General features: G+C 42.8%; 1 protein-coding gene across 2 annotated transcripts in view; it reads right to left on the bottom strand.

Annotated features, from left to right (window-relative positions):
• The window catches only part of mfhas1 (multifunctional ROCO family signaling regulator 1), a 22,121-nt gene extending 10,105 nt beyond the window's left edge, over positions 1 to 12,016 (bottom strand). For both annotated transcript variants that reach the window (XR_008608243.1, XM_055060705.1), the window contains exon 1: positions 8,684 to 12,016. Coding sequence is in view for 1 of the 2 variants with exons in the window: in XM_055060705.1 (XP_054916680.1) it covers positions 8,684 to 11,636 (2,953 nt within the window). In the remaining variant the exon portion in view is untranslated. The remainder of the gene's footprint in view (positions 1 to 8,683) is intronic.
• Positions 12,017 to 12,890: the final 874 nt, after the last annotated feature.

Genomic DNA, 12,890 nt, shown 5'->3' with positions numbered 1-12,890 from the left:
TCTGAGGCTGGTCTCACCTGATATAAGTCACGGTCGATGGAAACCTAAATAGAAATGAAATGAGGCAGGATCCTGCTTATCGCGACTAAATGTCTAAATGACCTCAGAATCTACTGAGCTTCTCTGTTGCTCACACTTTCAGTTTAATCCTGCTCTTTGGCTATCTGCACAGTAAAGTGAAAGAGCTCATAATGAGTTCACCGTCCTGACTGAGGGCAAAGGTTCTGTTCTGAATCATAACAGCAGAACCATAGACAGTCTAAATGAAAGAGCAGATTAAAACCTTCATTCCTAAAATAGCAGAGAGCAGAGAGCGGTGGTGGCCTGCGGATCTGTTAACGTTTTTGTTCTGACAAATTGGTGGTTGCTTGTGGAAAGCATCCACTGGACCAGTAGAGAGCTCATATCTGATCCTGGAGTTCCAAACAGACATGTTTTAGCACATCACTGTGACAAACATGAGGAACATGGAATACTGGGGAATGTTCTCAAACAACAAACAGGATAGAAGCAGTGCTAGGATTCTAGCTGATTAGCATGGCTGAAGTAATGAAACCAGAAAGTCTTAGTCCACTCAGAAGTTCCTCCTTCAGTGACTCAGAGGGAGTAAAGGGATCTGTTCAGACCTGTTGCATATTCTCCAACAATAACCATCCTCAGGTTTCCCAGCAGAGACTGTCACCCATCCCCTCCCTCTCTGACACACCCATCCTGTGAGGAGCGTCTCCAGCACACAGAGAAACCACAGCATGTTCTCCCCTCAGACTGCTGCTCACACACTTTGTTTTTTTTTTAAGAAGGAACTGCATATGACTTGCAGTTCCCCTAAGAGAGAGCATGGGTCAGTTCTCTCACAAAGAAACCTTCCAGCTCATCAAAAAGCCCTGAGATGACAGAATGCAGCGATGCACCATCCATCCAGTCACTTACTACACCAGTCTGCAATTCTCTATATAAAGCTGAGAGTGATCTCTAATTAACATGACATGCACCTCTTCCTCACTATGGGTGGAAGCCAAAGCAGCTGGAAAAAGCTGGAGTGTCTGTACAGATGTTTAAGTTATGACTTTTAGAGTCTATGGTCTCTTCACTTACAGGACAGAAAATATAGGAGTTAAACTGACAGGACCTACATTTAGTGCATTAATGAGTCATCAGACTGTGTAACATTTAGTATAAAATGGCATTAAATTGATTTGAAAATAAATAACTTTTTCCAGACTGAACTGTTTAAAATGACTAAATCTATTGGAAAAAAATGTTTTTCTTCTCGTTTTTGGTCCAGATGGTGCTGCTACAACCCTTTAGAATTAGTCGAGAGGAAATAGTCTGTTTTAGCTTCAGACAAAACATCTTGTCTCACTCCACTTCAGCATCGGTGAGTTACCATGGCAACGACCTCAAGGACAGCATGAAGATTCACAAACAAGTCAAGAAAGCACTTACTGGCACTTTAAATGAAACAACTGATTTCATGTTATCTCTCTCTATTTCATCTAACAAATTGTGTTCTGGTTCTGAAGGACAAACAGATTGACCCACATAGGTGATGACATCAGAATTCTGTCTCCATCAGGCTCCTTACCAGGAGAAGGGCTGCTGTTTTGGGTTATGGGTTAAATTAAGGACTAAGGTGTGAATTAAGCTGAGGTTAGGTTTAGGGTTAGGGCTGGAATGTGGGAGCCAATCAGGACAAACAGCAGCTCTGCTTCATTCAACACTTCACTCTGTCACTGTCAATAGAAAACTGCTGCTGATGGGAATATTTGGCAAAGCATGATATTGTGGAATTTACCCAGACTTGCACTTTTTTATTTTTTTATTTTTCTTCAAAAATCTCAGAAAAAAAACTGTTAAAACATGAATTTGATGTTGAAATGTAACAGTCGTGTTACAGCAAATCTTCTATAAACCAAACAGGAGTACAGCATTCTACTAAGGCTGCATGCATTTAGTTAAATAAAAAATAAATAAATAAATTATGAAGTTGTTGGAAGTGACAAAAATGTCTCTGTGCTAATGCTTAAAACAGAGAAAGAAAAACAACCATAAAATTGTTAATGTTTCAGTAAAATGTGTACCCAGGAGGATTTTGCCATGGGAATGATTTAATAAGTCATCCATGTTGCTTAAGTTTGCTAAACTTAAGCTTGAGGCAGAAACATGAGCCGTCAGCCTGAACATGTTCTAACTGCAACCTGGCTCAGGTTCATCACAAATATACATGTGAAACAAATGAGTGCCGGAGCAGCCTGCAGCTAAAGCCGCGCTACAGCTGGGAGGGACAGGGGCCTCCTCCCCTCTGCTCTGCCCCGCTCTGCTCTCTGATGCACAGTCTGCCATTCCAGAGTGATTTAAATAAGATCGGCTGCGTCTGAGTGCCCTGCTGCTCAAAAACTCGGGATAATCCCAGCAGATCCTGTAACTAGATTAGGAGTCCAACCAAGATCTACAGCAAGAATGAAAGTCCTGTGACAAGCAGCTGCAGCCACACGTCCTCAGGGGTAAATCCCAACCCACACACACACACACACACACACACACACACACACACACACACACACACACACACACACACACACACACACACACACACACACACACACACACACACACATTACCACCAAAAGTACATAGTGCAAACAACTTGTTAATCATTTACCAGATCTACTAAAGCCTTTTCTGCATCTCTCTCTATCAGGTTCAAGGAAAATATTTTACAAGCTGAATCTAAATCATTTTACTACTAAAGATGTCTTGTTTATTTTCCCATTTAACAAGATGATTGCATTCAGAAATATACATCTTTATGATAGTTTAGATAATTTACAGATTTATAATTGTTACACCAATGGGGAACAGGATGTCACATTTTATGACGCTGGACATAATAAAAATGATCTAAACCAAGTTGTAAAATAACTTTTGTGTTAGCGCTTTTTTGGAACAGCAGTAAACCTGACGCACAAGCAACCTCAGCAAACAGCCAGTGGTTAAAGCTGCAGTATGCGACTTTTATTTATTTGTTAAAATAAATAAAACATTTATTCATTTTAATTTATAATTGAAATAAATTATAATTGCCATAATTTATTTGTCATAAATCATGGCAAATAATTTATGAAAAGATCAAACTCCTCAATCTTCTCCCTGACCAATTGGCCTCTACAGAAATGAACTCCGGTCAGAAACAACAGGTCAGTATCAGGGGGAGGGGCTTAGCATCTACACAATCACTTATATATATATATATATATATATATATATATATATATATATATATATATATATATATATATATATATATATATATATATATATATATATATATATATATATATATAAAGGGAACACTCAAACAACACAATATAACTCCAAGTAAATCAAACTTCTGTGAAATCAAACTGTCCACTAAGAAAGCAACACTGATTGACAATATCACCTGCTGTTGTACAAATGAAATAGACAACAGGTGGAAATTATTTTCATATTTATTTCATTCATTCAGATCTAGGATGTGTTATTTGAGTGTTCCCTTTATTTTTTGAGCATTGTATATACACACCAGCTTGCTGTTTTTACCAAATTCAAAAGGGAAGTAACAACAAAGCGTGCCTCATCAAACCCATTTGATTTTGACCTGTAGAAAAGCAGTTCTTCTGGCAGTGAGCTCATCTGGAGCATTTACTGTATGTATCTACAGCACAAAGCCAAGAGAGAAAGACATCAGAAATGACCTGAACATGTTTGGTCTGTTTGGAAAAGCTGCCCAGAAAGTCAAGAAAGTTTGTTCCCCATATAAACTATAAGGTAAGACTTTGGTGTGCAGAGCTGCATTAGACTGTACCACAAGAATCCTGGAACAATGTGGATTAGACAAAGGCCATGAATCCCAGCAGCAAGTCTGGAGAAAACCAAACACAGAGTATACATGTATGAGTGCAAACAGCTCACACCAACATTCAAGCATGGTGGTGGGAGGGGGGATTATTTAGGCTTGTTTTACAGCCACATGAGTTTAAGATGAACTCCTGTTTACCAAAGTATTCTGGAGTCAAACATGAAACCATCTGTCTAATCGCTGAAGACTGGTTCAAACTGGATCATCAACAGGACCATCAACAGGACAATGACCCCAACATCACCGTCTGGTCACCATTTCTGGTTTCTTTCCACAACAAAAAGGAGCCAAGGTACTGCAATGGTCCAGTCAAAGTCGAGACGACAAGCTGAATGAAACAAGGTGCTGTGGAATAAAAAGAGCTGCAGAGGAACACAAATCTGCACTACTGCAAATAAGAGCCCTGGAGAAACCAAGCACTGTACGAGTTTACTGCCAAAGGTGCTACACCAAGCATGGGGTGTGTTTACTTTTTAAATCTTGAAATTTCAAATTCATTTTAATTTTTAAAAAATAAGGGTATGTGGTCTTCTATGTGTGTATGTATACTTCAGGTGTGATTGAAATAATGTTTGAACTTGGTAAAAACAAAATTTTTAACCAAAGACACGAAAAAAGGTTTTGCATTAGACCACGATGGGCCTGTCGCAATACACAATAAATCAATTAATAGCTTGATAATTTAAAATAAATTCAATAGTTTCATTTGCATGATTTATCAGTTCTCTCAAAAACTCGATAAGACTTCAATATGGTGCTTTGGTCTTATGATGGTGCCCTGGAGCAGCTAGCTCAGGATGCTCACTGACGCATCAACTCAAACTAATGTGACGATGAGTTCAGGAACATCATGAATTTCTATGCTATTGAAAACAAGAACCATGGCAGATGAACAACCTCCCAAACAGATAGAGGCACTCATCATCCAGAACTAGTGATGAGTGGTGTGTTTTTCTTCTAATCACAAGCTTCTGTGCTTCAAATAGACCAGCGCTCCTGCTGCCTGCTCCAACAGTAATCCTTCACTGTGAGCTCTGGAGCTCTAATGAGTCTGAGCCTCCAGGTCAGGATGAACTCTGCTTCATCTATTTTTATGTTTGTCTAATTTTGAACCTTAAATTCCTTGTGAAGCTGAGCGAGGGTGTTCACCACCAATGGGCTGCAGTCACCAGGCCTCGCCGCTAAAGGCTGACTGTCAGTTGTTCAAGCAGCTAATGAAGAGAAGAAGAACTTACAGGACCAGAGAATCCAGACATTCTTCCTCTCTTTTTATGTTCTGAGAAGTCTTAGCCACTGATCTCAGTCTGACCTATATCTGACCCCTGGGCTCGATACAGTGATGTTATTCCCTCAATTGAATGAGAAGCTAGTCCATGTAGAAACTGTGGTCTTCTGAAGAAGACAAAAACTTTCACAATAAAACTCTAACCAGACTAAATATCAGGACATCAGGAAACATGTCATTGTGATAGCAATGCTGAATGTTGCCATGATAATAAGCATCAACATCACCAGAGACTGTCTATCCAACAGGACAGACATATTATTAGTGCATGACACTTTGATTATAATATTCTACCAAATATTACATCCAAACTGCGATTACAACTTTGCAAAAACTCACTTTGATGTGATTTTCATTCAATGCATTATGTAACTGTACCAAAAAATAAACTATCTACCAAAAGAGTTTGGATCTTAGTTAGCAGATACATGACATGTTTACACCAAACCTGCATTTGCAGGTCATCCTGCTGTTGCTGGCTGACTCATAAATTAGAGTTTAGTTTATTTAAGGGCATAAACTAATCCATAACTCATGGGTTTATGGGAGGTCTGAACACAATCACAGGCCTTTTTTTTTCAATTTTATTTGTAAAAAATGTTGAAAATCAAGCATAACTTTTCCTCCTCTTCAGAAATAAACACTATGTTGTGAGGACCAGTCACATAAAACCCCAAAATAAAAAATACACTGATGTTTGTCATTGTGATGTGACAAAATGTGAAAAAGATGAAGAGGTATGAGTTTTTGGAGGGTGAGCAGCACAGTGTTGCACTCTGTAGAACCACAGCTACGTCTCAGCAAGTTAGAATCTGTGTTCTAACAAGGCTTGTCAGATTAATAGTAGCTTTTTTAAATAAAAACTGTTGAGTAGGTAATAAACATACATGCCATTAAATCCACATTTCTGTATTACACATTTCTGATGTAATATTCAAATCTTAAATGTGCTGCAAGAGGAAAATTATTATAAAAGAAATAAAGGATCGAAAAACAGTCTGTGTGGAATAAATGTACACACACACACACACACTATTTGTCACTTCCTCAATACACGAACTTCAGGTTTGTAGTTATACAGGTGAGTAAAAATCATTTCAAAAAGAAGAGAAACTTGATATGATCCAAACAAAATACCAAGGTGAAAACAATTCAGCAGATTTACACTAAATATGAACGAAATAAACCCGTAAAAGAGAACAGAGAAGACTTCGAGTGTTCAGACCTGTGCATAGATCACGTGACGAAGAAAAAGGAGAAGATGCCAACAGTCTAACACACGTAATCAACCCAGGCCTTTGTTCTCAAATGGAGTGGATCATCTGAGGACAAAGTGTGTTTAGTCTCTGTGGGTCCAAACTGCATCAACACACTGCAGCCACAAGGATCATGTCCATAAAAGGCCAGATGAAGCAGATCTTCTTACACACCACATCTATTATACCTACTGCTGTGTCTCTTTGAACTTCAGGCTTTCAATAATCACTTCTTCCGTTTTGAATCTTTTGATTTTTATAGAGTATGCCTTGCTCTTTTCCTCTAACCAGAATTGAAACGTCCCTTTCAATCCTGAAACAGTAAATCTTTCAGCTTGCGTCCACATGACTCTTTCCTCCCAGCAGACCTGCAGCCTATTTCCTCTGAGCACAGCTGAACTTTACTCAAAAACTGACCCAGCTGCTTTTTCTAAATATAATAAGCAGGAGGAAATACCTGCACAGCTGCCAGCACACAATGTGCCATAAAGTCTGAGTCTTTTCTATGTGTTCTGCCTCAAAGACAAAGTGAAAAGCTTGCTGGTGTGCAGGAGCAGAATGAGTCCTGCAGGAGGAAATCTGTCTTTTATCAGGATGACTGATAAAGCAGTAGCAGCAGAAAAAAACTTGTTAAACATCAGCACTGTGATCACTCTGCTGTCACACTCAAGCTATTCGGATCAGACCCTAACACTGGGCAACATTTCACACCATGCCAGACATGAGCACTGCAGTAAACCAATTCCCAAGCTCTGACCACTGAGGCGGAAAATGAATCATTGGTTGAAACAAAACTATGTTCAGTGGAAATGATTCTGTGCAGATCTGCAGGAACAGAGACTGGATGACCTCCCACTTCCAGTTTCTTTGTAATCTTTTTGTTCTCTGGCCACCGGGAGTGTAAACTGCAAAACTTTAAAAAAATATATCACAGACCCTCAAAATAAAATGTGCGTTTGCAGTTTGACATCCAAACACTTATTGAATATGATCAAAAAGATACTGTACTTTAAGATCAGACAGTGAACAGCCCACAGAGAAGCCTTCATGTCAGAAAGCATCCCAGACTCGTCTGCCTTGGAAACATGCCATGTCAACATTTCAAACCAAGATGGAAACTGTCACCACAATAATGTTGCAATAACAGATGACTGGGTTTATGTACAGTGTGAAGAAAGATGTGTGTCAGAGCTTCTCTGTAAAATGTGTCAAAGTATATAAAGTTATTGGGAGTTAAAACTGCTCATCTAATTAGCGGAAATCTTGTAAAACAAGAGTCCTGAAAGCTTGAGAATATCCAGCATTACATTAGATCACATGACAGCAGCAGCTGGCTGCACATCCAGTCTGCAGCCAGCAGAATCAGAGCCCAGCATTAAAAGCAGGTCATGGTGCAGCTGCAGCCTGACCAGCACTGAGGATTATTTCTGTCCCTGTGGAAGAGGGAAGAGGCAAGCAGCTTTGTTACACCTCCATCCCCCACTGATGGAGGCATCTGTCTCCATCTTCCATGGAGCTGCATTCAGAATCAGGGTGTGGCTGAATCTGATTACTGACAGCTGCAGTGGTTCAGCTCATGTCAACACAAATCTTGCTCTCACAGCAGAGGCAGACAAGGACAAAGACGGAACTCCGTCTAATTTCACAGGGCAGCCTTGTTCACTCAGACACCATCATCATCGGCTTGTGCCCGAACAGTATCAACCTGTCCAGGAACAGCAAACTGTTCCCCTTTGACATCAACTGTCCTGGATGTTAAAAAGAACACAGCCTTGAAATCTAACCTAGATTTAATGACACCAAGCCTTAGATTATACTGAATTATAATTGTTGTTATATTTTGCAGCAAAACAAGCACAAGAAAAAGGATCCATCATGATTCAAGCATCACCTTCAGTGTTAGTAGATCAGATGGTTCCAGATCATTTATGTTCTGAAACCAACAGAAGAATTTCTTACTGGAAAAAGAAAATAATGAACCATATTGGTGAACTAAATGTAGCAGCCAGAGTATTTTCCAGATAAGGAAGTAATATAATCTTCTGAAAGCTCTCCCAGATTGTATCCACTCAGGTCAAACACCAACTGTTAGCTCTGCTGGTTGCTTGGTGAAGTTGATTTTTATTAAATAGACAGAATATTTTCTGCACCATTCCCAGTTCAGTCTGGTTCACATGTCTGAGCTGTGTTAATAAGCCTGGATTAAAGATGCTCACCTGGAGCTCATCAAACAGAACTTACCCGGGAAGGCATGCGGGTTGGACGACCCTCTCTTGAGGCACTTGGAACAGAGAATATGTACACTATAGTGCAGACCAGGCCACTCCTGCAGTAGCATGTTCAGCTCCTCCACCAGCGGAGTGACAGCCTGCCAGGCAGTCCAGATGTTAGGCAGTGAGGCATGGCTAGCGATGGACAAAGTCTCCATGAACAGCTTCCCCTTAGAGGGCTGGTGACTGATCACAACTGGGACCTTCCCCCGAAAGGCAAATATCTGGTGCCTGCCATCTGACCGCTGGACCACATGGTTGTTGATCTGCACACTGAAGCGTGCAAAAAGTCCAGGAGGAAACAGGAAAGGGAAGCTGTACTGGATATAGAGCTGCTCCACTGAGAACAAGGGGCTAAGATTCAGAGAGTTTGGTCCCACTGAGTCTTCTAACTGAGCCTCCTCGTTACTGACATAGCTGGGAAACTTGTACCACACTGTGGCTCCATTCAAGGGCTTGGTACGAGGTTTGTTGATGCAGTAGCAGACACCCATCTTCTCCAGGAGCTCCATAATAAGGTGGAGGTCCTGCTGTGTCTCAATGTGTGGTCTGAGGAGCAGGCGGATGACATTGGAGGGCAGGATACCATCATGGAGGAAGCCCTCCAGGTGCTGCTGAAGATGAGTGACCCTGAGGTTCTCTCCCTTCTCATCCTCAATAACAAGACTCACTCTCCCCTTGTCACCCCTCTCCCCTTCAGACAGCAGCCGGTCCAATAGAGTGGACTTGTCCCTCTGAAAGAAGACATTAAGAATTGCAATAAAACGTGGAAGATTGTGGAAAACATACTCCTTCAGTGTGATGCTGTCCTCAAAGTAGAGCAGCTTCCCACTCTCATGCAGGTAGGACAAGGCGCTCTGCAGTCGATCCTCTGTGAGTCCCGCCTGGAGGCCCAGACGGGCTGAGCTCCACCATGACAGCCACAGATCTTTGGATTTAAAGTGCAACTCCTCCAACATCTGCCAGGACTTTGGCAGCACACGGTGAAGGTTGGGGAAAATCTCCCTGTGGTCTGCAACCAACATAAGCTTCTCCCTCAGCCTCTGGATGTTCTTCTGTGTCTCTGTGCAGCTAATGCTCAGGACCGGGGACAGGATCTGCAATCGCTGGTTAAGCATGTATTGCAACTGGGCTTTCTTGCGCCTCAGGTTCTTGTCGCTGACACCATAGAAGAGAACATGTGGGCTGGAGGTGCGGACCTTGTAGCCTTGCTCCAGCGCGAGGTCGACCTGCTGGACCAGGTTTCTTAGACATTGGATGTCGCTCCTCTCCTGGAGGCCGATCTGTCTGTGTATGTCCAGAGTTTTCTCCTCCACCTCCATCTCTCCACACAGGTCAGCATGTGTCCCCACCAAGCACACAACAGCATGCGGGACTTTCGCGCACAGCAGGTGAAGGAAATACCCGATGTGGGCATAAAAGTTCTTGGGCGAGTAGGCTTTAAGATTGACAACGAGAACATAGAGAGCACCGGGGGAGAGAAAAAAGGGTTTGATGAGGTCATAGTTTAGGTTCCCTGACAAGTCGTACACTAAGAACATTAGATGGTGATCAGAGTCTGCCACCCAATTAGTGACTTCTATTCCTTTATGTCCCTGGGTTCCTCTGACGTCCTGCTCAGTTGGTACCAAGCTCTGTCTCAGCTTGGTCTTCCCAGCATTTTTTGTCCCCATCAGAACCAGTTTGAGCCATGGCTTCACAGCAAGCTGAGACTGTGCAAGTTCCTTCTGGTAGACAGCAATGTATGGGATTCCCTTCATGCACACCTCATATGGAGGCTGGATGAGAGGATTATCTTTCACCTTCCAAATGTTAACCCTGGACAGCTTGCCAAAATGATCTGGAAGAATAGCTATTTGGTTACCCTGTAAAACAAGCTCCTCCAACTTCTCAAGCTCCACAATGGAATCAGGTAGATGAGTGATGTTGTTGTTGTCCAGCCAGAGATTTACCAGCTTCACCAGCTGAGCAATTCCCTCTGGAATGTTAGTCAGTTTATTTCTGCTCAGGTACAGTTCCTCCAATCCTGTAATGCTTAAAACAGCCTGTGGAAATTCGTTAAACTCATTGGAGGACAAATTTATCATTTTCAGTCTTTGCAGCTGAGCAAAGGATGAAGGCAGCACTGTGAGGTTGTTTCCATCCAGCATCAGGCTCTCCAAGTTGTGCAGGTGACAGAAAGTGTCAGGTAAGGAGGACATGTGCAGACTGCTGAGCCACAGGATCTTGGTGGATCTCAGCCTCAAAATGTCAGCTGGCAAAGCCTGAAACTTGTTCCCAGAGAGGTCAAGCTCCTCCAGCTCCCCGAGGGCCAAGATCTCAGCAGGGAACCGGTTCAGCTTGTTGTGATCTGCATCCAGAGTTCGCAGCTTGCAAAGGCTGGTGAAGGACCTGGGGAAGTCGTGCAGGTCGTTAAAACTGATGTCAAGTTCCTCCAGAGTCTGAAGCGCTCCAATCTGAGCTGGAAGGTTCTGGAGTTTGTTGTGACTGATGCAAAACTTCTTCAGTCCTCTAAGCTGCCCCACACCATCAGGCAGGCTTCTCACACAGTTGTGACTCATGTCAAGCTCTACCAACTGCCCCAGCTCCAGCACCACCCTGGGCACAGCGGAGAACCTGTTCCTGCGGAGGATGAGGATGCGCAGGTTGTTGAGGGTGGACTGCAGTCCGTCCGGCAGCTCCTGGAGGGAGTTGTTTCCCAGGTTGAGCACCTCTATGTCGGATATGTCGTCGGGCAGGATGATCTGGTTGTTTTTGGAGCAGAGGGTCAGCTGGCGGAGGTTGCTCCGCAGCTTCCTGGAGCGGAGGGCGGCATCCCTCCACAACCTGGCCGTTTTCAGATTGTTCTCCGTTTCCTCCATGGCGTTGCACCCAGATCCCTCCTTCTCCTCCTCCTCCTCGTTGTTTTCATTGAGAGCTCTCATGATTCCTGAGCGAGCAGCATGGTGGACAAAGTCCCTCAAAAACCAGCGCTCCTCCGATGAACAAGCCCTCGGTCAGACGGGGGACAACAGCACCTCGGTGTCGGCTAATAATCAAGTGTTGTGGCAGGAATGGGAGGGGTTCCCGCGGCCGCGGAGACATCCTCTTCTCCTGCGCCACTCGGCACACAATGAGAGCAGACCTCCGCGATCACAGCTCCAGCTTCAACCCCGAGCCCGAGGCCCGGAGCCCCGCCGGCCCTCTGACCATCACAGGCAGCATCGTCGCGCACAGAAACCGCCCTGAAGCTCCCAGAGTCCGGGAGGAGCTGAGTGTTTGTGATGGTACTCCGGGGAGCAGAGTGGAAGTGAGGCAGCAGCAGCAACAGCAGCGCACACTGCGTCAGATCTCTGCGCTCCTCCTCCCTGTAGTCCGGAGAGAGGAGGAGGGAACGTGGACTGCTCGTCCTCCCATCGTTTCCCCTGCTGCAAAACCCACTACAGCACGAGATTCTTGAGCGGAAATGTTGTTATAATGCGAATAAAAACATGGAGGGTGGCGGTGGAGAACTTGGGTCCCGCTGATTGAAGGGAACTCAAATGTTCTGTAGACAATCAGGTGCAGATTGAAATGTTTAATAGAACAAATGTCAGAGAACAGCTGGTAGTTTCATGTTCTCATCATGGAATTGTCCTTTCCTGGAATGATGTGTAATAAATAACATTTTAAAAATACGTTTGCCAAAAGAGACACAATGAGGCCCAACTTTGATATACACCATATTCAATTCAAATATTTTTTCTTATCATTAATATAAGACCAAGCAGACTTTTCATGTCTTTTGATGCTAAAGGAGAAAACATGAAAACCCCTGCATGACTCTTACTCCACCTAGTGGACGGGGTGTATAAGTTAGACTAACAGTTACTGCAAAGTAACCCTTTAAGTCGGTTTGTCATGTATAATTATACAATAAACTATAATTTTGTGGTTGTAACATGACAAAATAGGTAAAAGCTCTATGAATACTTGTACTGCGAGAACAAGAATATAATGGTACATTGAGGTACAACACAGAATATATTGAAATTCACAAAGTGTTTTTATTGAGTAGGTTCAGAGTTGAAAAGTCAATCCTACAGAGTAAAACCAAGCAAATTGACAATCAACTGTGTTTGGGCCTTTTTTGGTTTATTTTTATGCTAGAGGTATTACATATTTTAATGATTGTGTAACTTTTGGAGATTATATTTGTT

Source organism: Poeciliopsis prolifica, unplaced genomic scaffold, assembly GCF_027474105.1.
Source record: "Poeciliopsis prolifica strain line A6 unplaced genomic scaffold, Auburn_PproV2 SCAFFOLD061, whole genome shotgun sequence".
NCBI classification, from domain to species: domain Eukaryota; kingdom Metazoa; phylum Chordata; class Actinopteri; order Cyprinodontiformes; family Poeciliidae; genus Poeciliopsis; species Poeciliopsis prolifica.
Note: the sequence above shows the minus strand (reverse complement) of the source record. Positions and strands in the feature narration are given on the sequence as shown.